Consider the following 26,930-nt stretch of genomic DNA (forward strand, 5'->3'; position numbering starts at 1 on the left):
CTGGGTGCTGTGAGGAAAAAGAGTCCCGCGGCCACAAGGAGCATCCAGGCAGGGCCCAGTGGAGGAAGACAGTCCTGCATTTACAGTGCGCATCCAGGTGGGACCCAGGGGAGAAGGAGTCCCACCTCTACGAGGACCATCCAGGCAGGTCCCGGGGTGGAGGAGGATCAGAGCACTGCGTCCAGGGGGTCTGCCCAAGCCCTGCACCGGGAGCTCAGGGCCCCACAGCCCATCTAGGCGCGTACCGAGATGCCAGCTCGGCACGCACGGACCCTGCAGGGGCCGGTGCTGGTGCCTGCGGACACAGGGCTTGCGGGAGCCCCGCTGCCCGCCGCTACGGGGTGGGGGCCTCCGGCAGGTGTCGGCGGCGGGTCCCAAGGAGTTAAGGGCTGTCCCCGCCCCGGCTCCGCCCCGCCGGTGCCAGCGCTCGGGGCGGCGGCGGCGCAGCGCCGGGCGGCGGCGGAGGTCGGGGCGCCGCTGCCGGGCCATGAGCGCCGTGCGCCCCGCCGCGCCGCCCGCCCCGCACCGCCGCTAGCGTCGGGCCGGGGGCCGGGGGGGGGCAAGGCGGGAGGCGGCGGCGCCCCGGCCGCGGGGCTGCCCGGCCGCACCGCGCCCGGCCGGGGATGTGAATGGCGCTGGGGGTGCTCGGCGGGACCGACATGGAGTGGGAGAAGCTGCCGCGGCGGCCCGGGGAGGGCGAGGGGGAGGCGGCGGGGCCCTGGCCGGGCTGCGGGCGGCTGCGGCCCTCCTCGTACCGGGCGCTGCGCAGCGCTGTCTCCACCCTGGCGCGCATCGACGACTTCTACTGCGAGAAGATCGGGGCCGGCTTCTTCTCCGAGGTCTTCAAGGTGTGCGGGGCGGGAGCGGGGATGGCGGTCCCCGAGGCATCCCGCCGGCTTTGGGCGTCCCCCGGGGAGCGCGGCTCCCGGGCAGCTCTGGGGTGCGGCGGGGGGGGGGGTACGGCCGTCAGCCCCGGCAGCCGGGCGAGGCCGGGGGGGTGATGCGAGGCGGTGCCGTGCGGCGGGGACCGGGGTCGGCGGGGACCGGGGTCGGGTCGGCGGGGACCTGGGTCCCCCGGGGAGCCCCGTCCCCGCCGGGGGTGTTGTTCCTCCGTCGCTCCGTGCAGGGGGAGGGGAGCGCCGGCTCTGTTTACACCCCGAGAAGGCTGAGCGCTCCGGAGCGCTGCATCGAGGATCGCGGCGGGGCCGCGGGTGGGGAGGGCGGGTGGGCAGCCCAGCCCCGGGGACCCCTGTAAAAAGCCTGGAGCCTCGACCCCGCCAGGCCCAGGGTGTGCCTGTGGCAGGGGATGCAGGCAGTGTGTGCAGCCGGTCCGGGGTGTTTTCCAGCGTTGCTGGGCCTGCTCCAGCCTGCACTGGGCAGGTAGATGTGCGGGGCATCCCACCGGAGCCTCCGGAAGGTGTCCGGGTCTAAGGAGAGGGGTGTGATGCTCCAAATAGGGTGGAGGCTGGCCCCCGGCTGGGAGCCCGGAGCTGCCTTTGTCCTCCATCCTTTCTGGGACTGCCAGAGTGGGGACACCCGTCCCTGGGGACGACCCTGGTTAGGGGTGGGTGGGTGCTGGTGGGGAGCTCAGGTTCCCAACAGTGTGGCAGAGGTGCGTGGTGACAGTACCTTGCCAGCCCACACAGTACTGCCAGGGTCGAGGGCCCTGCCCCGATGCCACGGCCACCTCTCCCTGCCCGAGGGGAGGTGTGAGCATGGCTTGTTTTTGTCCTGGGCGTCACTTCAGGCGCCACAAGCCATTGGGCAAGGACTGCCCGTAAGAGCAGCTTTGGGCTGGGCAGGACCATACCACCTCCCACCAGAGTCACTGGGGTCCTGGGCAGCACTGTGCTGTGTCCCCTGCATGGGACCATGCTCCCACGTGCAGTACACCAGGGTGGCCGTGACCCAGCAGGACCCTGGGGCCCTCTCCAACCCTGCTGCTGTTCCCCATGCAGCAGAGAGTCCGCAAGACCCAGCTCCTCTGCATCCAGAAGAGAGGTGTCCTGCGAGGGGCTGTGGCAGGCATGCAGAGGGGTCCCTCTCCTCCATGCTCCCTCCTGCCCCTGCGGAGCCGTGGCCTCTCCGCTGGCCGGGTTCCTGCTATTGATCTCTGGCTTGGAGCGCACAGCAGCACCTCAGAGCAGAGGGAGGCATTTAATAATGTCAGGCGTGGATACAGCTCTTTAATAATGGATGCTTCTGTGTCTTGGTCAGGCCACGATCTCTCCTTGCCTCGCTGTTTCTGTTTCCCCAGGCCCTGCGGGAGCCACAAAACGCTCCTTCTCCCACCCGTTGTTCATGTTCTTGCAGAACCACTTGCACGTAGGATTTGGGGGAGCAGTGGAGGTTAGGGGGTGGGAGCAGGATCAGGTGGCAGGAGCCGACGTGTGTGCATGCCGGAGAGGAGGAAGGGGCAGGAGGGGGCCAGATGGGCTTTGTGCTCGTGCGGTGGGTTGCGTCCAAGATCTCAGCAGGATGGTGGGGCAGGCCCGGGATCTGAGCTGGGGTTTGGCTGCCTGAGCTTGTGAGGAGGAAGGAGCTTGGCAAGGCAGTGCAGGACCCGTTTTCTTCCCACCTCCCTTGTTCCTGCCGTTGCTTTCCATGGCCGTGGGCACTCATGGCTCCCTCCTCCGTCTGGCTGCTGGGTCCTGCTTCATTCCAGCCTTGGTGGGTGTGGGGGACGGGGAGGGGACCTGGGCATCTCTGTCCCTACACAGGTAGCTCAGCCCTGGTGTGCAGCCGAGCCAGAGCCAGGTGGGGTGCTGAGGTACCAGCACGGGTGTCTGATTGTGTTCCCAGCATTAAAGCCAAAGGGCTCAGCGTGTATGAGCCCTGGTGTCCCAAGCTCGCCCCTGGATGGAGCCTTATCCCACTCCAGTCAAGCGCTTCTCTCAGAAAGGCTGTCTAGAGTGGATAGGAGACACCAGTGATGAAAAGCTGCACTTTTCCCTGGGCTTTGTTCCCAGCTGATCCCCTGCTGCGCTGCAGAGCTGGGCTGTTTCCCTCTGGAGCAGCTGGTTCCCATTGCCTTTCCCTGTGCGATTTCAGAGACGCCAGGGCCACCCATTTTCTTGGGTACACGGGCATTGCAGCGAGCTGCCTCTCTTATCTCCAGTAGACTGAGCAGATTGAGCCGGGTGTGTTTGTGCCAGACATTTTCTCCAGCCCTTAAACCACTGTTGCATCTCTTCCCCAAATCCCTCTCTTACTTTCCTGTGTGCGGTCTGCAGCAGACACGGGGGCTGTGGGCAGCATCCTGGCTTAGCTCTCCTGGGGGCTGTATCCAGGCATCTTTGCTCACCGTACTCTCCACCTTATGCCCCGCTGTCACACATCCTCTTGGAGACGCTGCTTCCCAGGGTGCAGCCCTTCAGTGTGCTCAGCCCAGCGCCCCATTTCCATGGTGCCAGGGGGGATTAGCAGCTCCCAGCACTGACAGAGCTTGGGAGAGGGCTTCGGCGCCGCTGCCACCCACCCGTCTCTGCTCGCTTCCCCGCCAACCTTTGAGATTTTGTGTTTACTCCCAATTTACCAGCGCAACTAATGACACAACTCCCTCACTCTTATCTACTGCCCTTCACCAGTGGACCTTGCCTTGTTTTACAGAGGAGGGTGGAGCAGCGTGACACAGACAGGGAAACTAAGGCAGGCAGGGAGGAAGTGGATTTGCCCAGGTCAGCCAGCCATGGCGAGGCCGGGAGCAGCCCAGGCCTCACTGTTGCCGCTCAGGAGCCCCGGGCACTGGAAACGTGTTGTGCTGACTACCCTGGGACCCACTGGCAGCTCTCCTGCGCTGTCATGGGGCATGCTCCGGGATTGCTGGTGAGGGTTGGTGATGCCCCGGCTCCTGGTGTGCCCATGGTGCCACACCTGGGAGCGCAGGAGGTGAGGGCTGCTGATGCTGATGCATCATCAGGAGTGGGTGCTGCATGCCCTGCTCCTTTCACTTTCCCAGAGGAAGTCTGTCTTGACTGGTTCTGCCTTTTCTGTGTGATGAGCAGGTTTTCCAGTCCCCCCCGGTAAAAGACCAGTTGCGGTACCGGGATTCCCGCGAGCTCAGACGCAGCTGTCACGGGTGGCTATGGGGTTACTGGTGGTGTAAGCTCCCTTACCTGCCCTCCTGTCTTTCCCCGCTGGGCTCCCCAGGGCAAGGGGTGCAGGATGATGTCCCTGTGTGACTGTGCCTTGTCTGTGTCAGGCTGCAGCAAGGGGACGTGCGCTGAGTGGGGTGATGTGCAAACCTGTCCCTGGCATGGGGTGCAAGGGGCCTGGCTGCTGAGATTCCCCCGGGTGGGGGACTAGTAGGGGGGTTCATCCCACGTCTAGACAGGAGCGCCGGCTGCATGGGGGGAGCAGGCCGTCTGCTCGCTCTGATTAGCATGCTCTTTAAATAAGACTCTAATTTCCGCTGTTAAAAGAGCTCAGATCCCTTGTGCCCAGGCTGGGGCCGCAGCCAGCCCCGTCCCATCCCCCAGCCCTGCACGCTGGCAACAGATGGGATGGGGATCCACATGCCGCAGCACCCCAGCTTGGCCACGGTGCCCCCGCAAAGCACCCAACGGAGGGGCCGTGTGGGGTGCTGGGGGGCATTGGCGAGGGTTTGCATGGCTCCTGGGTGGGGGCCGGTGGCTTGTCCTCCTCTTGCACCCCAGCGTGGCTGCCCGGCTGAGCTCAGCTCCGGGGAATGCGCTGGGATTCCTGGGCGCCATGCCAGAGCACGGAGAGGAGAGGGCGGATGCTGTCCTGCCTGGGGAGGCTCTGCTGCCCGCTGCCTTCCCCAGACGGCGGCGGGGAAGGAAACCCCCTTAGCAAGGGGCTACGTCCCGCCTGGAGTCGTGGCTTGCTCCCTCCTCTGTTATGCCTGCTTCTGGAGGGTGGCTGGGGCTCTGTACTGGTGCTAGCACCTGGCTGGACTGGGTAAACTGGCCAGCACATGTGGGAGGCTGTGGAGAGCCCAAGGGAGCATAACCCTTTCCCTGCCTGCCCGGGCAGGTGCTGGCCTTGAGCCACAGAGCATGAGGGGGAGATGGCAGGACAGACCCTCACAAACAAGCTCAGGGCGCTGGACGCCCTTGAGGAGGACATGCCCTGTGTGCGAGGAGCTGTCCTGGGAGCCCCCTTCCTGTCCCTGGAGATGGAGTCCTGGAGCAGAGCACTGGGGCAGGGTTGTGCTGTCCGGGGGGCTCTTGGGGTCCCTGGGAGAAATCCCGTGGAAGGGGCTTTCATTGGACATTCCCTCCCCCAGGCTGCCTCTCCTCCAGGATTAAGGTGTTAGAGGCCGTGCGGTTGCACTCAGACCTGACCCAGCCTATTGCAATGGCAGAAGGCTTATTAACGAGGAATTAAGCCATGGACGCGTAGCGACTATATGGGGCTGAGCCAGTGCCTGCCAGGGGCTGCTCCCTGACGCAGAGGCACTGCTGCTGACGGGGACCCGGCCAGCCCCACGGTGCGTGGCCACTGAGTGCCAGCACTGTGCGTGCCACCCATTGTTCCCGTCGTGGGCGCATGGCGCTGGAGCCTCACCACCCACAGCCATCCCAGTGGGACCGAGCCTGCCTGCGCCATCAAGCCGGGTCCTGGCGCCTGGCAGCTGCCGGTGCCAGCCAAACCAACCCAGCCAGTCCTGCCAGCCCCATGCAGCGTGGGAAGGGCAGGCAGCACTGCTGCGGGGTGAGCTGGGTTGGGAGCGCTGGGCTTTGCTGGGCAGCATTGAGCGCCTGAGACTTGGCAGAGCCGGGGGCTCCCGCTAGCCTTGTCCAGGCTCTGACTCCCTTGGCCCCTGGCTCTGCAAGGAGCTGGAGGGGCGAAGGGTGGGCCAGGCAGGTCCCCTCCTTAAAGCCCGCACAGCCACTGAAACCAGATTGGGAGCCCTGTTTGTGTGTCTGGTGCTGCCTCCAGCTGTCCTGCACATGGGGATGGGGGGGAGGGAAGGCAGTGATGATGGGGATGGGGTGGGGGTTCCCCTTGCCCTGCCTGCTGGTGCAGGTGTAGGCAGGGAGCCCCCAGGCACCAGGATGTGACTGGCAGCAGTGACGGGCGCTGCAGGTGCTGGGGTGGGCTGAGCAGGGTGGTGGGCACAGGGACGGCCTGCGTTACCATTAGATGGGGAGCCCTGGGTGCACACAGGGCTGGAGGAGCTGTGCTCCCCACAGCAGGGACTGCGCTGTCCCCCTGGGATGGGCTCTCCCCGAGACCAGGCATTTTGTCTGGTGCTCAGTGAGGAGGAGGCATGGGGGAACGCATCCTCCCTTCTCCCCGCAGCGTGGTGGGGGGATGGGATGGGGACCCACGGTGGCAGGTGTCTGGGGTGTCCCCTTCTCCCTCGTCCAGGGTCTCTGGATGGCTCCTGCACACGGGCCAGGAGTCCTGGCTGGCTGGCTGGAGCACGCTGGAGGTGACGCAGGTGTAACCGGAGCGGGGTGCCCGTGGGCAGGCAGCTGCTGAATTATTCGTAGCCTCTCCATGAACTCAGTGAGCTGGTGGTGGCACAGCAGGGTCGTCGTCGAGGCAGGCTACTGCCTCTTGCTTCCACTCTGCCTGGGGCTGGTGTGGCCTTGGTGCACCCAGACTTGTAGAGGGATCTTTATAAAGCACTTACTCTACCCTACACCCTTTGGTGGGGGGGAGCTGCTGCCCATCCCCTGCATATTGGGTGCTGGATGGGTCCCCCTCTCAGCATGCACCCCAGGACAACTGCTCCCCAAAGCAATGTCAGCTGTGGGATGGGAAGAGAACCCCGGAGGGTGCAGCACACCAGCCTCTCCCCCGTTGTGATGGGGACAGGGGCCAAGCTGTGAGCAGGGTGCGGGCACTGGGGACCCTGCCTCTAACCAGCCCCCCATGTTTTGCCAGGGAAGGTGATCCCTGAGGCGAGGCAGGGTGTGGGGCTGGCCAGGGGCTGGCACCAGCACAGCAGCCTCAACCAGCATCGACTAAAAAGGAGAAGAGCCGGGAGCTGACGGCAGCACCATGGAATGCCTGTGCCTCCATGCACAGCTCAGCGTGTGCTGGGGGGCAGCTGGGATCCACTGGGTTGTCCCCCACACCGGCTGCTGCTCCAGGGGGGTCCCATCCCACCTCGCAGTGCCCATACAGGAGGGGACCCTCAGCACCGGTTTGGCCTCCATAGTGTGGTGCTGGGGCAGGGGATCCCGTGCTCATCCCTCGCCCCACACATGCCTGGGGGCTGCAGAAGGACGGGGTGTCCGTGCTTGGCCACGCTCCCAGCTGCTGTTCCTGGCAGGAGGCCAGGCACCCAGCTCGCATGACAGCGTCAGGCTGGGGACTGCTAAATATACAGCCTCGTCCAAGTGCCGTGCCCTGCCAAGCTGGGGTCATGCACCGCGGCAGCATTGGCCACCCCTGGGGCTGGTTCAGGGGGCAATGTGCCCCCTTTGTCCTCCACCCCATGCTGGTGGTGGTAGCTGGGTGGTACTGACCCTAAAAAGTCCTCCCTGGTGTCCCCAAATCCTGCACTGCCTGTCCTTGCAGCAGGGTTGGGGTCATAGCTTGCACGAACTGCCATTGCCTCTCCGGGAGGTCTGGGCAGTGTAGTGCGGTGGGGTGAGCACGATAAGCGGGGTGCCCCAGGGAGGATGGGGATGTGCGTCATTGACACTGGGGGTCCTTGGGGTACCGTTGTGTTGGGAGAACCCCATCTAGTCCTAGCGCACCTTGGGGTGCAACATGCCTCAGGTGTGTGGGGTGCTCAGCTCTTGGGCTGGGGCGGGTACCAGGTGCAGGCTGGTGTCCGCGGGGGCTGCGGACACATGTGGGGCTTAGCCTCCCCTGCACCCCCTCCAGGTGCGGCACCGCCAGTCGGGGCAGATCATGGTGCTGAAGATGAACAAGCTGACCAGTAACCGGGGCAACATGCTGCGGGAGGTGCAGTTGATGAACCGCCTCTCGCACCCCAACATCCTCAGGTAGGACCTGCTCCCCCACTGCCATCCCTATCGCCCCCCTTTTACCTAGCCTGGGTGGTTTGGAGCTACCACGGCACTGGGTGAGCTCCTGGGGCTGGTCCCTGCCGTGGCCACCCTTAGGTCCCTTCTGTCTTGCAGGTTCATGGGGGTGTGCGTGCACCAGGGACAGCTGCACGCACTGACGGAGGTGAGAGCGGGGCAACAGCCGTGAGTCTTGGGGTTCCTGCAGGTGTGGAGAGGGGACAGTGATGGCTATGGGGACACTTTCTCAGCCCGTGGCACATGTGCAGGGCAAGGTTTACCAGGGGGCTGTGCCGTGGGGCGGTTAGGGAATGCGTTGGTTTGAGAGATGGGCATCCAGCATTGTGGGAGGGAGGGGGGGCGCAGTGATGCGATGGCCCGGCTCTTCCCATCAGTACATCAACGGTGGGAACCTGGAGCAGCTGCTGGACAGCCCTGTGCCCCTGTCCTGGTCCATGCGTGTCAAGCTGGCCCTCGACATTGCCCGTGGCCTGCGCTACCTGCACTCCAAAGGCATCTTCCACCGTGACCTCACCTCCAAGGTACGGGATGCTCCAAGGCATCCCATTGCCCTCATTGTCCCATACCCACGTTGCTGCCCTATGCATGGCTGGCTGGGGAGCGGGAGGCTGCGCTGTGCCGGGGCATCCCAGGGGCAGTGGCCGGTGAGGCAGGGCTGGGGCAGTCGGTGTGACAGGGGTCCTCCTGTGCCCCCAGAACTGCCTGGTGCGCTGCGAGGCCAATGGCTACACGGCTGTAGTGGGTGACTTCGGCTTGGCGGAGAAGATCCCCACCTACAGGTGCGTGGGGCAGCATCCATCCCTATCGTTGGAGTAGGGGGGTTCCAGCCCACTTGGAGCAGGAGCTGGGGAGGGATGGACACTTGGGGTGCAGCTAGAAGAGCAGGGATGGGAGCGGTGGGGACTCATGGGGCAGATGGACACATTTGGAGCTGGCTAGGATGGGATGGAGAAGGGGATGGTGTGGATGAGGAGAGATGAGTTTGTGGGGTGCATGGAGGAGGATTAGCCCAGGAAGGGAGATGGAGATGGTGATTTGGGCTGCCCCCACGGGAGGATGGGAGGTAGGAAAGGGGCAGGGGACTGCGGGCAGCCCCTGACATCTCACTGTGTCCCCCAGCGAGGGCAGCGAGAAGGAGCCGCTGGCTGTGGTGGGCTCCCCGTACTGGATGGCGCCTGAGGTGCTGCGAGGGGAGATCTACAACGAGAAGGTGAGGCTCCATGGCTGCCGTGCACGGGGCTTTATCCAGGCTTGCGCTGCCAGCGGTTTGCAGGATTTGCAGCCCTGGGGGCGTTTGGGCACACAGAGGGACGGAGCTGGGCATCCCTCAGGTGGCAAGGTGGCAGGGCCCCTGGTGTGGCTCTGCAGAAAGGAGGGGGGCTGTGGGTTCACAGAATGGTGGGCACATCGCCTCGGGGCTGCAGGGCCCCCCCCCCCCGACTCTGTGCTTTTTGCAGGCTGATGTGTTTGCGTACGGCATCATCCTGTGCGAGACCATCGCTCGTGTCCCCGCTGACCCTGACTACCTGCCCCGCACCGAGGTGACTCCCTGGGATGGGGACAGGGAGGGAGGGTGGTGGGCAGCACCGCCGGGGCTGGGACCACTTCACCAAATGAGGGGGACCATCCCCCTGTGGTGGGCAGAGCCCCACGTACAGGAGCTGCCCCACATCTCAGGGCAGGGGTGCTGTGTCCCAAATCACAGTGTTGCCTGGAGAGGGATGCTCTCTGCCAGTAACCTGTCCTCAGAGCCCATAGTTGGCCTGGGTGGGAGAAAGGGACAGTTGGATTCAGGCAGAGAGCGGGAAGGTCCCAGCATCCCCTCGCCTTGCCCCAACTTGGGGTGACCCCAGGGTCCCTCCTTGCTGTGCCCCAGCCGAGGTGCTGCCAGGTCCACAGCACGGAGTGGCACGCAGTCAGTGCGGGGAGGGCTGGCCAGGCCATCCTGGGTCCCCCGGGCTGTGTCGTGCCCCAGGGGACCCAACCTCACTCTTCCTCCTTTCCCCGGTGCAGGATTTTGGCCTGGATGTCACCACTTTCCGCACCATGGTGGGAATCGACTGCCCGGTGGCCTTCCTCCAGCTCGCTTTCCACTGCTGCAGTGTGAGCCTCCCATCTCCGCTGCCCTTCCCTGCCAGGGCAGCCAGGCAGGACAGGCAGCCTTGCCTGCAGAGGGGGAGAGGCAGGGAGCTGCCTTTGCTGGGCAGGGCTCCCTGGGGTGCTTGGGGGGCTGCAGACCTGATGGGGAACCCCTCCTGCCCGCAGATGGAGCCCACCTCCCGCCCCTCATTCCTGGAAATCACACAGTGCCTGGAGGGCGTCCTGCAGCACCAGCCGGGCACGGAAGGCGCCGGGGCCACCCTCTTCGGTGGTGGGGAGAGCCTGCCCACGCCTGGGACTGCAGCCACGCTCGATGGTATGTGGGCACCCCGGGGACAGACCACAGAGGGGTGCAAGGAGGGGGGATGTGAGGTGTCCCATCCTACCCCGGCAGCTGCAGGGGAAGGAGATGGGGGTTGCATGAGGTCTGCAGGATGGAGCCGGTCGCTGTTCCCCCCTCAGGGAGCACCCCTGGGTTGTTGGGTGCCCGGCACACCGTAGCACCCTGCACTGGCAGCTGCTGGCAGCTGGTGACCCACTCCTGTGCCCATGCCCAGGGGTAGCCGGGAGGGCGGCCGGCCATGCCGAGCAGCTGTGCCTGCACGAGCTGGGGACGCAGCACCTGGAGCCGGACCAGCGCCTGTCCCGCAGCCAGTCCGACATGTTCTCCCCCAAATCGCCCACCCTGCTGCGGTCGCCAGAGCCTTACGGTGCGGCCAGGACCAAGGAGACGCTCCCCCGCGTCAACCCCTTCTCCCAACGCGAGGACCTGAAGGGGGGGAAGATCAAGCTCTTCGACACACCGAGCAAATCTGTCATCTCGCTCACCTTCGACCTGCCGCCCCCCGCCCCACTCCAGCTCGGCACCCCCGTGACGCCTGAGCCCGCCGTGGAGGTGCAGTGTGACTTCTCGGCCCCCTCCGCCGCCCCCCGCAAGTGCCACTCGCTGCCCGCCTCCCCTGAGCTGCCCCGCCGGGGGGGCCTGGTGCTGGATGTGGAGTCCCCTCATCCTGCTGAGAACCCCCAGTCCCCCACCCTCCTCCCGCCCCCAGCTTGGGGACAGGGCTTGCCCGCCAGCACCGGGGCGGAGGAGCGGATGGACTGCGGCCCCGACAGCCCTGAGCCACCGCAGCCCCCACCACCACCCCCCAACAGCAACTTTATCCGCACAGCATCCTCGGGCGCCCGACCCTGGCAGCCGGAGCCACAAGCCCCCAGTGGGCTTCTCTTCAACAACAACCACGTGGTGGTCAGCAAACCCCTGGCTTGGGGCAGCGGGCTGGAGCACGGCTTCTCCGAGCTCAGCATCCCCTGCGCAGCGGCGCTGGAGCGGATGGAGCGCACAGCCATGCTGCCTGGGCACAGCTCCAGCACCATGCTGGAGCAGGACGAGGTGCTGCCCTGCCCCGGCTGCTGCCTGGGTCCCTTCAGCTTCGGTTTTGCCTCCCTCTGCCACCAGCCGGCACCCAGCCCGCCTTGCTACCAGAACCTCAACTGCGAGGCCAAGAGTTTGCTCTACCACGACCGGGGCCGCCACCAGAAAGCCCCGGGGCCGGTGCTGGCGGAGCCCAGCCTGAAGCTGCCGGAGTCACAGTCCTAGTGCTGGGGACCGCTGGGGAGCGGGGCTGCGTCCGGCCGCCCCTCGGACCCCACCGTGGCCACAGTGCCGAGCAGGCGTGGGGCCCCAGTGTGTCCCTGTGGTCCGTCCTCGCTTGCTCCGTGCTTGGTGGCCTGCGGTGGCCGCGGTGCCCTGTGCCATGGCTGCCACGGCGCTGCCCAGGCGCTTGGGCACCTGTCCCGCCGGGATCGGCCTCAGGGGTCTGCGGGGAGCCCCGGGGGCAGGCTGGGTCCCTGCCAGGGCTTGAAGTGCAATAACACCCCTGCCCCGGCCACGCTCCAGCACTGCCCTGGGCAGCAGGGCTGGTCCCCCGCGGAGCCCCCGGGGCTCAAACCGTGGATGCGGGACCCCCCCTTCCCAAAGGGCTTACCCCTCTGTGGGCTCTCGCAGAGGGGTGTACAATGAACCTGCTCCCTCGGGAGAACTGGGAGCCCCCCGCAGTCCCCCGGGCTGGGGGCTGAGCAGGGGCTGGGCTGAGGGCAGAGGGGTCAGTGTGTGTATGTGTGTTTTTGGGGATGCTGTGGGGCTGGTGGGTGTCCCCGTGCTTCCCCACCAACTTGGGGAGCGCAGCCAGTCCCTGATGCGGGGGGAGGCGTGCAGGGGGCTGGGAGAGTCCATGGGGCAGCGCACGGGGAGGATTGGCAGCACTGGGGTTGCCCCAGCCCGGCCAACGCCGAGGGATGGGTGCTGAGCCGGCATGGTACTCCACATCCCCCCGGCACACAGGGTCGGGAGTGAGGCGCTGGCAGAGGGGCCAGGGTGCCATCCTGGCGCTGGGGGGAAGGGGATGGTGGGCAGCACAGCCAGGCTGTGCGGCCCCTGCCAAGGGTGGGAGCCGGCTTTCCTCCCTCCTGCACAAAGCACTGGTGAATGCAGAACTCTTGTGTTTTTTATTAATAATTGCTAGTAATATATACCCAGCTTATTTAAAGTGTTGAATAAAAACTGAATGTCCCAGCATCTCAGGCTGCCGCTTCTGTCTTTTGGATGCACATCAGTTGTGGAGGGGAGACTAGCCCCAAAAGGTTGCATGGGCTTGCCTGCGGCTTCTGCGGAGCCCCTCAGGGACCACAAGCCAGCCTGGCTCAGCCCAAGATCTCAGTGCCCCCAAAGTGGCCATCTCGGTTGAAATGGCTTTGGTCAAATTCTCATCTATTATTTAGGTTCGTGCCCTTGAGTCCATGTTTGTGGTGGTACACAAGAAAGCAAAGAGCAGACAAGCTGTGTCTCTTTATTGCTGCAAAGTGGGTTCAGCCAGCGGACAAGACAGAGGAATGACACATGCCACTTCCAAAAAGCGTGCCTTTAACACCCTTTTTCTCTTCAAGCAAGCTAATTCACACAGCAATTAATCAACTATATATGGCACACATGACCCCATGATAAACTGAGAGCATCTTCGCCTGGCTGAACATGACTTCCTCTGCTCTTACCTGCCTGCAATGTTACATCAGAGCTGTTTTGCTTAATCTTCCGCGTGCACGTGTGTAGTAACTATTTAAAGTCGTGATGACTTGTCTCGCAAAGCGTCAGTCTGCTGCAAGTGCCAGAGTTGCTTTTGCTTTTGAAAGGTGCCATTGCATCATGCAGTCCTAAAGGTCGTTGCTCTACTTCCTAATTAGCAAAAAACCTCAAATCATCAGCACAGGCGCTGGCTGGTTCAGGCGCAGTTTCCCTCCTTGGGTGCTGAGACTTTGCCGAGGCCGTTGCTTGCTGGCTTGCCTGAAAGCTGTGGCCAAGCTGCTCCTGGGATGAGGCCAGGTGGAAAATCCCTGCAGTGGGGAGGGGACCTGGCCAGGTGTGGGGCTGTGCCATCCCCTGCTCCCGCTTCCTTGCACCTCAGCACCGCGGCTCGCTCCATGCTGGGGATGTTGCCTGGCTGCAGCGCTGAGCATCAGGGCTTGCTCTGCTCTGCAGCCCGCTCCGGGCTCCCCATCGCAGACCAGCCCCTGTGCTCAGGAAGACCCAGCGTACTCTGTGCAGACGTGGGGCTGGGCTGTGGGGCCTGTACTGCTTTGCTGAAGCACATCAGATGGGGGGGAACGGGCACTGCTGCCACCTCCCCCAGCCTGTGTGATGCCAGAGCATCACTGGGCATCACTGGGAAGGACCTGGGCAGGAGTCTGTGAGAGGGAATTGCGTTGCTTGCGTGGATGGGACATCCCGTGCAGGGGTGCGGCAGGGCTGAAGCGGAGGCAGTGCGGGGTGCAGGTGCTGCAAGGGAAGGCAGAGGGTGAGGGTGAGGTGCTGCCCAGCCTCCACGGCATGCAGCGGGGCTGGGAAGGCAGCTTGCAAAGGGGTTTCCCCCATCTTGCCCCTTTGCTGCCCCATAGCTTGGGTGGGGTCTCTTGAGCTACCACAGACCAGGGGCTCCCATGGCAGCAAAGGGATGGAGGCAGGCTCCATCCAGCACAGCGAGGTGCCTGCATCCCTCTCCCTTTCCAAGGGAGGGGGTCAACATGCCCCACACAGAGGCCCAGGCTCCCCACTTTTCCTCCTCACACACCCCACGGACCCGAACCCCAGGCCTCGGCAGAGCTTGGCACGGGCATGCTCACCGCAGCAGTGCTGGGGTCAGCGGCCATCATCCGATGAAAGGGGAGCTCGGCCCCGCCGCTTTCTCGCAGATCCAGAGGTGCAGGTCTTCGGGACCAGCGCACTGGGCAGGTTTGATGTTCCCGCGGCTTATTATGGCACAGGACCCGTTCGACTTCGACTGCCACGGCCTGGATGGGGACATGACACATCAGGGGGCTGCCACCGCCCTATCCACCACCCCCTGCCGAGGCAGCCGCGGCTGCTAAGGGCTGCCTCTTGCACGCTTGCACTGGAGGATTGAATGCTGCAGTCAAAGCGGGGATCCCCCAGTCCTCCCCTACCGATTTCACAGACTGAAGCCTCAGCCGACACATCATTGCCCTTCCTCGGGCAGGCTGAGAAACCTCTCTGCAAAAGGTTTGCATTGCTTGCAACTCCCCTTAGCCTTCCCCCCGCCCGCTTAAATCTCAGCCTCGCTGCTGGGGGATATTTCGCCCCTGCAGCACCCGGCAGTGGGGAGAGCCCCGTCCTTCCTGAGAGCACATGGATGGACGGAGGAGCTGCCCTGGGCCGTGGCACTGCGGTGGGGTGCAGCCCCCCACGGCAGGGCTGAGGATGGAGGGGCAGGCAGCGGGCAGGGGCTGGGTACCCAGCACCCGGCCAGACGGGTCTGTTCCTCCCCACTGCTCTCAGACACCGCAAGAGGAAGCGGTGGCGAGCGGGGAGGGGGTGCACGTGTCAGGGAGGAGCCTGGGACCCTCTGCGGGCGGGAAGGATTGGTTTCCCCTCGAGGAGGGGCCGGGGAGGCACGTGGGTGATAGAGGTGATGCTCGAATACTTTGTCTAGACCCCAAATAAAACTTGCGGTTTCTTTTGTCCCCTCTTGCTGCCTCCTGCTTGCGCATGCCCTGCACATGCCCCTCCAAGTTTTGGCTTTCCATTTGCATGGCCTCTAAGCATCTCATCACACCATTACACCCACCTCCCCTCGGCCTCAGCTGCTTTGATGCTCTTTGTTGCCCAGTGCTTGTGCCTGGGACTGGGTACCAGTGGGATTTAAAACTCTTCCTAAAGCTGTGATGGAGGAGAGGGGGTTTTGGCAAGAGGCTGTGCTGCTGGGTACCTTTCATAAAGGGAGCCGTCCACCCAGAACCAGGCATCCGAGACCCCCTCGCCGTCCGGGTCCTCTTCCTCCAGCCAGCCATAGTCGTACCAGGGGAAGCTGCTCTTCTGCAGCCCAATCCAGTATGGGATGTCCGCATTCTTCAGGAAGGTCTGGGGAAGGAGAAAAAGAGCCTTTTAGTGGCTTTTCCATGGCATCTATGTGCTCCGGTGTTTGCAGTGGGTGGTCATCTCCCCAAGGAGCCCCTGGGGCTGGAGCTCCTTGGGGCAGGACAGCTCAGCAGCCCTGGTGCCCTGCTTCAGCTTGGGCAGCATCCAGGTGTGCCAGAGCCTCTCTGCCCCATGTCCACAACCAGTCATGTGCTCCAGAGGTCAGCCTTGCACCTTCCAATGTTTTGGCAGGCCAGGGCAGGGGGGACCCCGGAGCAGTGCTGGCCCACCTGGAGAGCCCAGGGCTGGAGGCACTAGCTCCTGCCCTCAGCTCCCCCGGCACCCTACCGGCACGGTCCAGCGACTCCAGGATTTGGTGACCAGGAGCTGAGAATATTTCTTCTCACACTCATCTCTGCTGTCCTCCCATGTCTTCTTCTCTGATGAGATGAAGAGGCACTTGCCCCTGTACAGCAGCCAGCCTGAAGGGCAGCAATCTGGGGACAGGGGCACAGCTCAGGTGCTTGCTCAGGCACAGATGCCCTGGGAGGGACCGGGAACAGCCCCACATTTTCCCAGCAGACATCACAGGCTCAGCCTCTGCTCCAGGCATAGTTTCAGCCTTTGGACCACCCTGTGCCCACCATGTGGCCAAAAAAGCCAATGCTTGTGCCTTGGCACTGCACCTGCTGAGGGGTGCCATTCACTTGGGGCACCCCATCCCTGCTCCACCATCGCCCTACCTATAGCCGTGCAGGAGCGCAGGATGGCCACAGTGCTCTCGCTGTTGTTGAGCTTCCCCTGCACCTCCTGCATCTCCTTCTCCGTCTTCCCCAGGACCCCCATGATGCGCCCCAGCTCGGCGTTCAGGCTCCCCAGCTCCAGCTGGCTGCTGTTGCCCTCCCGCCACGCTCGCTGCAGCTCCGCTCTGGCCCGTGCCAGCTCCAGCCGCGTCTGCTCCAGGCTCTGCTCCCGCGCGCTCACCTCCTGCGAGAGGCGGCCCTGCTCGGCCGCGTGCTCCTGGGAGGTGACCTGCAGCCTGCGGGTGACCTGCCAGTCTGGGGACAGGGCGGGTGAGCTGGGGCACAGGGATGGGACAGCCCAGGCAGGGGGACCTGGGACTGACCCTGCTCAGGGGGTAGGATGGACAGGGCAAGGCAGGGAGGTGTCCATGCTGGATGGAAAAGGATGGGAAAGACATGGCAGGGAAGTGTACGGTCAGGGGCTGGGCAGGACGTGGCAGGGGAAAGCATGGCAAGGCAGGACTGGGTGTAGGAGCAGACAGAGCACAGCAGGGCCAGGGAGGGTACAGCAATATGAGGCTGGGCAGTGCCTGGAAGGGAAAGGAGCAGAAACAGAGAACGAGGTGAGGAAGGTTGGTGATAGGAGGCAAGGGAGACACCCATGATGTGCAAGGGATGTAGGCCAGCTTGCAGCAGACAGGACAGAGGGACCCAGCCACTAGCAGGGCACGTGGGCATGCCTCCATTCACCCCTCCCCGTTCAGCCACGGCACCAGCCCCAGCCCAGCTGCCTCCCTTTCCTTGTGCCACCCAGGCACCCCCAGCTCTAGAAGTGCCCACCGCCCCAACTCACAGCAAGCCCCCAGGGCCACGGTGGCCACCAGCAGCAGCAGGCAGGTCACCAGCAGCCCCACAAGGATGCACCATCGCCAGGACCAGCGCTCTGCAAGACACAGCCGACCACAGGCATCACCTGGTGACCCAGGAAACCCCTGGCAGCCCCCAGACCTCCTGCCTGCAGGCAGCAGAGTGGTAGCACGATGGCACAGGTGGCATGGTGTGGGTGCTTCCTCTCTTCAAGGATGGGAGTGGGAGCATCCCAAAACACCACCCACTACCTGCACCAAGACCTCCCTGGGTCCCCTGAGCTCCAGCTGGGCACTCACCTGGGTTGGGCTGGGCGCCATCCCCATCCTGCCCCGCCGGCGCCGACTGCATGTTCTCGTAGGGGCTCTCTGCCTCATCCATGCCAAGGGCTGTTGGAGGAAGGCAGGGGAGAGTGGCTGAGTCCACAGGGCTGGGCATGGCGGCGGCAATGTGCGGGGTCCCGCGGGCTCTCACCTGCCTCCAGTGCCTGGCTGGCCGTGCTCCGGCCCCCCATCACCTTGGCAAACCTCAGGTCAGCATATACCACGCTCTGTGCCATGTGGGCAAGCGCTGGGCAAGCCCTGAGCCCTGCTGGCTCCCACCCTGCCCTTGGGATGCCTTTCTGGGATAGTCCTGCTCCACAGTGATTGCACCGTCTCTTGGGGGTGCAAAGGAGAAGTGCAGACAGCGTCTGCAGAAGCAGAAGTTTGCTCTGAGCTGTAGCAGATGGGACCAGCGAGGCACAGCTGTGGGGACCAGCACCCTCTCATTGGTCCCAGCACCACCTGCCCATCCCCTCCCACGCCCCGAAAGTGCTCACAGTCCCCCCAGGCATGCAGCAGGGCCGGGGCAGCACAGCCTGAGGTCAAGGCAGTGGCAGATCAAGGATGGATACAAATCCCTGGGCAAGGGGAGAGCTGGGGGAGAGCACGGCCAGCCTGGACACAGGAGTACGTTGCCGTGGGGACAGGCCTGTGCAGGGCTGAAGGTCTTCACGGATGCAGATTTCCTGTCCCGTCCTCTGGGAATGGGAATTTCCCCATGATGCAGCTTGTGCTGCTGCCTCTCACACTCTCCCTCCTAAAGACTACATCTTTGGTATCACTCCAAACTGCCCCCAGATACTTGCATAGAGCAATGACACCCTCTTTGCCTTCCCTTCCCCAGACCACAACCCCAGCACTCACAGCTTCTCCTCCTCGGTCCCAGCCTCCAGCCCCTCAGCATCTCAGAGGTCTCTACTCAACTGCATCCAGAGAAAGGCAGGTTTCACAAGGGGCGCTGGCTTGGGGACCAGCTGGGCACATCTGGACACAGCCAGTTCCTGGGACAGGACTGGAGGTGTGCGGGGGTGCTGGTGGAGCACAGCATTGCAAGGCAACTCTCCATCATCTCTGCAAGAGCAGGGGAAGTCGTTCATCACCGGAGAGAGGCAAAAATCACTGCCACCTTCAAAGGGGACAGGAAGAAGGTTTGGAATGCTAAAGGTTGAGCAGCTTCGACGCAATCCCCAGGAAGAAAACGGAGGATGTCCTCCTGGGTACACAGTGGTCCAGGCCCAGGGAGGACATGGTGTTGGCTGGGGGGATCCCAGCAGGATTTACCAAGGGCAAGTGGCACCTGCCCAACCTGCCTGCCTGCTGCTGTGGGAGCACTGGGCTGGGGACGCGGGGAGAGCAATGGGGGCCATTTATCATGACCCTTCAAGGTCTGGGACATGGTCCTCTGTGGTCTCCTTGCTGGCAGAGCGGAGAGATGTCACCAGGAGAAGGGGAGAAGAGCAAGAGCTCACACTGCAATGTTGAAACACCTTTTAGGCATCAGGGCAAACATTTCTGCACAGCAGTGATGCTCAAATCCCAGAGCAGAGCACAGAGACGGGGGACGTCCATCCTAGATGGGACCAGCCCCAGAGCCACCAATTCCCACAAGGAAGCCAGCCCAGCTCTCCCCTGCCCCAGGGGTTTCGGTCAATTCCCAGTAGGCTGAGCCCTGCAGCTCTGCCTAGTGCCCCAACCCCGAGCTGCAGTGCCCCGCTGCCGTCCTGGGGGAGCCTGAGCAGTTTCGGGGTGTGGAAGGGGACAGGATGGCGGCACTGGGGCCAATGGCAGGGCGACAGTCCCATAGCTGTACTTTCCTCCTCCTATCTGCGCGCCTCACAAACTTCTGCTTCTGCCGAAACCAACCACACTTCTCCTTTGCAGCCCCGAGAGAGGGGGTGACGGCAGCGGAACAGGCGCAGTCAGGGCCATAGGAGCAGCCCAGGGCATGGCCCAGAACGTGGTCTACGCTGATCTGAAGTTTGCCACGGCCCCACCGCTCACCACCCCCACCTGCCCCACAGCCCCTGATGAGGATGACAGCCCCTACGAGAACGTGCCGCGGGAGCCGGTGCCCACGGCGCCCAGCCCAGGTGAGAACCCGGCCACGGCCACTGCCACGGGGATGTCCCTGCACAGGGTGGGCACCGCGTGGTGGCAGTGGGACCACGGGGTGATGCCCGTGGGCACTCATCTCTTGCAGGGCGCTGGCTCCGGCGTTGGCACATCCCCGCGGGGCTGCTGGCAGGCAGCCTGCTGCTGCTGCTGCTGGTAGCCACTGTGGCCCTGGGGGCTTGCTGTGAGTCGGGGCGATGGCCGCGGGGTGGGGGGCAGCCGGGGAGGGGGGCACCGGGAGTAGGTTTGGGACTGGGTGAGGGCTGGGCTGCTGGGGGGCAGTTGGGGTGGGGGGCTGCTGGGGCTGGTGGCCCAGGGGTGGAGCTGCTTCCTGTGTGTCTGCCCTGAGTTGCCCTCCGTCTGCCTGCACTGCCTTCCCACTGCCTCCCACTGCCTCCCACTGCCTTCCCACTGCCTCCCACTGCCTTCCCAGTGCCTCCCACTGCCTTCCCACTGCCTCCCACTGCCTTTTCATTGCCTTCCCAGTACCTTCCCATTGCCTCCCCATTGCCTCCCATCGCCTTTCCCTTGCCTCCACTGCCTCCCACTGCCTTCCCACTGCCTCCCAGTGCCTCCCACTGCCTTCACACTGCCTCCCACTGCTTTTCCATTGCCTTCCCAGTACTTCCCCATTGCCCCCCCATTGCCTCCCATCGCCTTTCCCTTGCCTCCACTGCCTCCCACTGCCTTCCCACTGCCTTCCCAGTGCCTTCCCACTGCCTCCCACTGCCTTTCCCTTGCCTCCACTGCCTCCCAGTGCCTTCCCACTGCCTTTCCATTGCCTTCCCAGTACCTCCCCATTGCCTCCCATCGCCTTTCCCTTGCCTCCACTGTCTCCCAGTGCCTTCCCAGTGCCTTCCACTGCCTTCCCATTGCCTCCCACTGCCTCCCAGTGCCTTCCCATTGCCTCCCCATTGCTGCCCCATTGCCTCCCACTGCCTTTCCATTACCTCCCACTGCCTCCCAGTGCCTCCCTTCCCCTTGCCACCGTTGGGGCTTCCTTTCCCTTCCTGCTGGTACCCCAGGACAGACTCCGCTCACAGTCAGACACTCTTACCCCACTCCCCTTAGCAAGGGCCATGCCCTGAGCAGGGTCAGTCCCAGGTCCCCCTGCCTGGGCTGTCCCATCCCTGTGCCCCAGCTCACCCGCCCTGTCCCCAGACTGGCAGGTCACCCGCAGGCTGCAGGTCACCTCCCAGGAGCACGCGGCCGAGCAGGGCCGCCTCTCGCAGGAGGTGAGCGCGCGGGAGCAGAGCCTGGAGCAGACGCGGCTGGAGCTGGCACGGGCCAGAGCGGAGCTGCAGCGAGCGTGGCGGGAGGGCAACAGCAGCCAGCTGGAGCTGGGGAGCCGGGACGCCGAGCTGGGGCGCGCCAGGCAGGAGCTGGCTGTGCTGCAGAAGGAGATGCAGGAGGTGCGGGGGGAGCTCAGGGCCAGCGAGAGCACTGTGAGCAGCCTGCGCGCCTGTGTGAACACAGGTAGGGCCGTGGCGGGGTGGGGGTACGGGCGGTGATGCTGCCGGGGAGATGTGGGGGCTGATCACGGCCAGGCTGGGCCCCCCGAGCATCTGTGGGAGGCTGAGTGCCTGAGCAGTGCCCCTGCTCCCAGATTGCTGCCCCTCGGGCTGGGTGCTCTACAGGGGCAAGTGCCTCTTCATTTCGGTGGAGAAGAAGACCTGGTGGGACAGCCACCGTGACTGCAGAGGGAAATCTGCTCAGCTGCTGGTCCAAGGCGACTGGCCATCATGGACAGTGCCGGTACAGAGCAGGGGGGTTGCGGCACCCCAGGAGGGTGGGGGCAATGGTGGCACTGGGCGGACCCCCGTGGGGCCAGCAGCAGCGGCATCTGCAGAGGTGCTGGGGTGGCACCACGAGCCCTGGTTGCCCACCCCGGTGGTCTGCGGGAAGCAGCACGTCCAGCCCCGGGGCTCCCAGGCACCAGGAGGGTGCTGTGTATGGGGCAGGTGGTCGACAGCTTCTCTCCCCCCAGCATTTTGTGAAGGCGCATAATGCCATGTACTGGGTTGGAGCACAATTTTCTTCTGACACGAAGATGACTGTTGTATGGCAGGACAGCAAGCAGTTCTACTTGTAAGTGCAGCGGTCCTTGGCACAAGCATCTGTCCTTTAGTCATGCCATGGAGGTGCCATTTCATCCCTGTGAGACCCCCCTGGCAAAGGGGGTGACACTTCAACGAGCAGTGCCCCGAAGGAGGGGGCCCTGGGAAGAACCCAGCTGCGGGGTGCACTGCCAGACCTTCAAGTGGCAGAGCAGGAGGTCGGGGCGGGAATGTAGCCTTTCCTCCTGGCTTGCCCCAGCGACATTGGGACCTGTGGGAAGAGATGTCCATGGTGAGGATGCTATCACTGCCCCTCTGAAACATGCCCTCTCTCCCAGGCACAACCATTCTGCAGACTGTGGGCTATCGACTAACGGGAAAATGGAGAGTTCAAAATGCAGAAGAAAGTACCAGTGGATCTGCGAGCAGCCCCCGAAGCTAAGCAGTGCACCCAAAACCCTCCTTCCTTTCCTGGTCGAAGCCTGACTATGTTGCCACCCCACCCCATCTCAGGACTCAGGGGCAGGAGCTGGGGGTGCTCCCCGAGACCCTCTCCCCTGTGTGTGCATTGCCTCAACCGTGTTGCAAAGTGCTGGGAAAGGGTGTCTGTATTTTAAAGCAAGGCTCATTGAAAACAGACCTTATTCCCCTCTCTCACACTCATACACTTACACCACCTTGCACTGGCCCTCTGCCTGTCCCTGTGTGCCCTGGCCAGCGCAGCTCACAGTGACTCGGGACTCTGGTGCGGAGCCCAGATCCCACCTGCTGTTCTCCCCCAGGGCTGCCGGTGGTGTGCTGGTGCAGGATGTGCCATTTGCATCATTTTGGAGCTGGGGGATGACGGATGACGGCACCGTTGGTGTCCTCCACCTGTCCTCTTTGAGGAGACCTGTGGATTTGCTGCCTGTCCCTTCCTCCAGCATCGACAGCTCCCATCTTGCCCTTTCTCCTGCCTCCATGACCTGGCCAGAGCTTTGGGCTGCGCCTTACCTGAGGAGGGTGCAAGCAGCAGTGCCATCAGCATAAGAAACTGCTGGGAAACCCTGAGACCATTTGGGAGATGGGGGTGCGTTGGGCAGACCTGAGACCATGGGGAGTGAATGAGGGAACCCTGAGACCATGGGGGTTAAAGGGGTGCAATGAAGAGCCCCGAGACGTTGGGGGGTGAATAATGGAACCCTGAGGCCATGGGGGAAATGGGGGTGCAGTGAAGATCCCCAACATCATGGAAGGCAAATGAGGGAGCCCTGATGCCATGGGAGGAAATGGGCGTGCAGCAAGGAGCCTTAAGACAGAGGGAGGGAGGGGGCACTGGGGAGGTTTGGGAACATAGGGGAGAGGGGAGACCCCTGCCACCACAGGCGAAAGATCCCTAAGGCCATGGTGGGACCTGAGCTGTGAGGCGGACGATGAGGAAGCCCTGTCCCCGACCTGGCTGGGGTGGGTGGGGGAGCCCACGGGCAGCGCTGACCCTCCCTGTCTCACTCAATGTTTCTGCAGAGAGGGGGATCAGGTGGGGACCACTTTGCCAAGCTGGATGTGGGCAGCTCCTGGGAGAGGAGGTGTGGAAGGAGGCTGGTGGAGCCAGCCCACGGCATGGCGAGGCTGGGAGGCTGGGAGAGGATTGCAGGAAGTCCCCTGCAATCTCAGCTATCACACGAAACGAGGACTTGCAGTGTCTGGCTTGTCCTGGGGAGCCCAGACATGGTCTCCCTGGTGCCCGCAGAGCAGGAGGCTCCCTGCCCCTGGAGCCCTGAGCTCCAGCCACCACTGCCCACAGTGTCATTGGGCTCTGCCACCACAAGGACACACTGCTGACTCCTGTCCAGCCTCTGGTTCGTTCCCCAGGCCTGTTCAGCATGGCTGCTTTCTTGCCCATCTTGACACATGCGGTTTCTCCTTCTTCCCCAGCTGCAGGACTCCCCCTCTCCCCCATCCAACATCAGCAGTCTCCCATCACCCGGTTTCTCCAGGCCCTTCTGAACACCAGTCCTGCCCTCCAGTATACCCACTACTGCCCAGTTTGGTATTGCCCCCCAGCTGGCTGAGGCCATCCCCATCCCATCATCCAGGGCACCGGTGAAGGCTTCAAGGAGCATCAGCCCCAGGATTGACCCCGCAGGGATGTCACCAGATGGACGAGGGTGTCGCTGACACCCTCCTGCAGCCCTCCCACCATCCAAATTTCCACCCACCACCTTCTCTTCTCCTGGCCACATTTCCCCATTCTGCCAGTGAGGAGATGATGGGAAACCATGTCCCAGACCTCAAAAGTTCATGATAAATGGCACTCATTGCTCTCCCTTCGTCCACATCCCAGTGTTCCCACAGCAGCAGGCAGGTTGGACAGTCATCACTTGCACTTGGTAAAGCCTGCCTGGCTTTTCCCATCTGCCAGCATGTCCTTCCTGGGCGTGGACCATCACATGTCCAGGAGGACATGCTCCATCTTCTTCCTGGGATCAAGGCTCTTCTTCAACTGGGAGAACAAAGCTCAGCTCTGGGACAGGCTGTGGCCGAGGGCAGGTGATGGAGGGAGGAGAAAGAGCAGGACAGGAGCCAGCAGTAGCCAGTGACAGAGGCGAGGGGCAGCCAGTAAAACTGAAGGGCTCCCCGAGGGGGACACTTTGAGGACACCAATGGTACCATCATACCCAGCTTCACAAGGTGCAAGAGACACCTCCCAAACCAGCCTCAGCAGAAGGCAGCAGAGGTGAGCAAGACTCAGTACTGGCATCTCCTCCCTGGGTCACAGGAGCCAGGGCTGGAGGGCAAGGGCTGGGGATGTAAGCATGGGCATGAGTGTGGAACACAGAAATACAGTCTCTTTTCCCTAAGTCTTGTTTTAAAACGCAGACACCTTCTTTCCCAGCCTGTATCCCCATAGCTTTGCAATATGGCTTAGGCAACGGTGCGCAGGTATGTAGCTGTGCAAGAGGGGGAGGGTGTCTTTGCTGTGCACCCCCAGCTCCTGTCCCACAGTCCATCAATGGAGAGGGGGTTTCAGAGTTCACCCCTTGGCTGGGAGAGGAAAGAGAGTCTCAGATGGGCTGCTCAGATCTGGGAGCTTCTCACAGATCCATGGAAAATTGGTAGAGCAAAAGGAGGAGCTTATCTCCCCATACGATGTTCTTGCACACAAGGGGTACCAACTGTTCCTAGAAAGGAAGGAGCATGTGAGAGGTGCCACCACCATGCTCCCAGCCCACTGCCAGCCCCAGCCCCCCCGATCAGCTGCAGTCCCAGAGCCCCTGAGCCTGGGCAGGCAGGCCAGAGCACTGCCCATGTCCTAGCATCAGTCCCATGGCTGGGACAGACACCCGGGCAGTGCATAGCCCCTCTACCCATGGCTGGTGAAGGTGGGAGAGGTGCAGGTGGCCAAGATGGAACAACTTACTCTTCATATGACTCCTCAGGTATATCATAACGATATTGATTTCTCTCTCCAATCCAATATACAGCACCACGCGCCTTCACAAAATGCTGGGGGGAGAGAAGCTGTCGACCACCTGCCCCATACACAGCACCCCCCTGGTGCCTGGGAGCCCCGGGGCTGGACGTGCTCCTCCCCGCAGACCACCGGGGTGGGCAGCCAGGGCTCGTGGTGCCACCCCAGCACCTCTGCAGATGCCGCTGCTGCTGGCCCCACGGGGGTCCGCCCAGTGCCACCATTGCCCCCACCCTCCTGGGGTGCCGCAACCCCCCTGCTCTGTACCGGCACTGTCCATGATGGCCAGTCGCCTTGGACCAGCAGCTGAGCAGATTTCCCTCTGCAGTCACGGTGGCTGTCCCACCAGGTCTTCTTCTCCACCGAAATGAAGAGGCACTTGCCCCTGTAGAGCACCCAGCCCGAGGGGCAGCAATCTGGGAGCAGGGGCACTGCTCAGGCACTCAGCCTCCCACAGATGCTCGGGGGGCCCAGCCTGGCCGTGATCAGCCCCCACATCTCCCCGGCAGCATCACCGCCCGTACCCCCACCCCGCCACGGCCCTACCTGTGTTCACACAGGCGCGCAGGCTGCTCACAGTGCTCTCGCTGGCCCTGAGCTCCCCCCGCACCTCCTGCATCTCCTTCTGCAGCACAGCCAGCTCCTGCCTGGCGCGCCCCAGCTCGGCGTCCCGGCTCCCCAGCTCCAGCTGGCTGCTGTTGCCCTCCCGCCACGCTCGCTGCAGCTCCGCTCTGGCCCGTGCCAGCTCCAGCCGCGTCTGCTCCAGGCTCTGCTCCCGCGCGCTCACCTCCTGCGAGAGGCGGCCCTGCTCGGCCGCGTGCTCCTGGGAGGTGACCTGCAGCCTGCGGGTGACCTGCCAGTCTGGGGACAGGGCGGGTGAGCTGGGGCACAGGGATGGGACAGCCCAGGCAGGGGGACCTGGGACTGACCCTGCTCAGGGCATGGCCCTTGCTAAGGGGAGTGGGGTAAGAGTGTCTGACTGTGAGCGGAGTCTGTCCTGGGGTACCAGCAGGAAGGGAAAGGAAGCCCCAACGGTGGCAAGGGGAAGGGAGGCACTGGGAGGCAGTGGGAGGTAATGGAAAGGCAGTGGGAGGCAATGGGGCAGCAATGGGGAGGCAATGGGAAGGCACTGGGAGGCAGTGGGAGGCAATGGGAAGGCAGTGGAAGGCACTGGGAAGGCACTGGGAGACAGTGGAGGCAAGGGAAAGGCGATGGGAGGCAATGGGGAGGTACTGGGAAGGCAATGGAAAGGCAGTGGGAGGCAGTGGGAGGCAGTGGGAGGCAGTGGGAAGGCAGTGCAGGCAGACGGAGGGCAACTCAGGGCAGACACACAAGAAGCAGCTCCACCCCTGGGCCACCAGCCCCAGCAGCCCCCCCGCCCCAACTGCCCCCCAGCAGCCCAGCCCTCACCCAGTCCCAAACCTACTCCCGGTGCCCCCCTCCCCGGCTGCCCCCCACCCCGCGGCCATCGCCCCGACTCACAGCAAGCCCCCAGGGCCACAGTGGCTACCAGCAGCAGCAGCAGCAGGCTGCCTGCCAGCAGCCCCGCGGGGATGTGCCAACGCCGGAGCCAGCGCCCTGCAAGAGATGAGTGCCCACGGGCATCACCCCGTGGTCCCACTGCCACCACGCGGTGCCCACCCTGTGCAGGGACATCCCCGTGGCAGTGGCCGTGGCCGGGTTCTCACCTGGGCTGGGCGCCGTGGGCACCGGCTCCCGCGGCACGTTCTCGTAGGGGCTGTCATCCTCATCAGGGGCTGTGGGGCAGGTGGGGGTGGTGAGCGGTGGGGCCGTGGCAAACTTCAGATCAGCGTAGACCACGTTCTGGGCCATGCCCTGGGCTGCCCTGGGCGACAGCAGTCGGGGGACTCGGTCC

The 26,930-nt window shown here is 63.8% G+C and overlaps 4 protein-coding genes across 5 annotated transcripts; 2 read left to right on the forward strand and 2 right to left on the reverse strand.

Moving 5' to 3' along the window:
• Nucleotides 1-629: 629 nt before the first annotated feature.
• Nucleotides 630-11,702, forward strand: TESK1 (testis associated actin remodelling kinase 1). 2 transcript variants are annotated; one of them, XM_059833602.1, is made up of 10 exons: nt 630-848; nt 7,810-7,931; nt 8,070-8,118; nt 8,348-8,494; nt 8,670-8,752; nt 9,093-9,183; nt 9,431-9,514; nt 9,987-10,076; nt 10,239-10,389; nt 10,631-11,702. In XM_059833602.1, exons 1-10 carry the CDS (start codon nt 630-632, stop codon nt 11,671-11,673), a joined length of 2,079 nt encoding a protein of 692 aa, XP_059689585.1. In that variant the 3' UTR covers nt 11,674-11,702. The 2 variants fall into 2 exon arrangements, with proteins under 2 accessions (XP_059689585.1, XP_059689587.1); XM_059833604.1 differs by having other exon boundaries at nt 817-848; nt 10,775-11,702.
• Nucleotides 11,703-14,275: 2,573 nt separating this feature from the next.
• On the reverse strand, nt 14,276-17,670 carry CD72 (CD72 molecule). Its single transcript, XM_059833410.1, has 7 exons — nt 17,586-17,670; nt 17,411-17,500; nt 17,098-17,187; nt 16,245-16,559; nt 15,850-15,998; nt 15,353-15,504; nt 14,276-14,417 (listed from the first exon to the last, which is right to left on the reverse strand). The coding sequence occupies exons 1-7, from the start codon at nt 17,668-17,670 to the stop codon at nt 14,276-14,278; spliced, it is 1,023 nt and encodes a 340-aa protein (XP_059689393.1).
• Nucleotides 17,671-18,790: 1,120 nt separating this feature from the next.
• On the forward strand, nt 18,791-22,089 carry LOC132320678 (B-cell differentiation antigen CD72-like). Its single transcript, XM_059833411.1, has 7 exons — nt 18,791-18,819; nt 19,316-19,524; nt 19,635-19,730; nt 20,708-21,022; nt 21,153-21,301; nt 21,534-21,634; nt 21,942-22,089. Exons 1-7 carry the CDS (start codon nt 18,791-18,793, stop codon nt 22,087-22,089), a joined length of 1,047 nt encoding a protein of 348 aa, XP_059689394.1.
• A 2,910-nt stretch (nt 22,090-24,999) lies between these two features.
• Nucleotides 25,000-26,893, reverse strand: LOC132320679 (B-cell differentiation antigen CD72-like). Its single transcript, XM_059833413.1, has 5 exons — nt 26,743-26,893; nt 26,537-26,632; nt 25,601-25,915; nt 25,322-25,470; nt 25,000-25,089 (listed from the first exon to the last, which is right to left on the reverse strand). Exons 1-5 carry the CDS (start codon nt 26,885-26,887, stop codon nt 25,000-25,002), a joined length of 795 nt encoding a protein of 264 aa, XP_059689396.1. The 5' UTR covers nt 26,888-26,893.
• Between the last annotated feature and the right edge of the window lie 37 nt (nt 26,894-26,930).

The sequence above is a fragment of the Gavia stellata genome, chromosome Z (genome assembly GCF_030936135.1).
Source record: "Gavia stellata isolate bGavSte3 chromosome Z, bGavSte3.hap2, whole genome shotgun sequence".
NCBI lineage: Eukaryota > Metazoa > Chordata > Aves > Gaviiformes > Gaviidae > Gavia > Gavia stellata.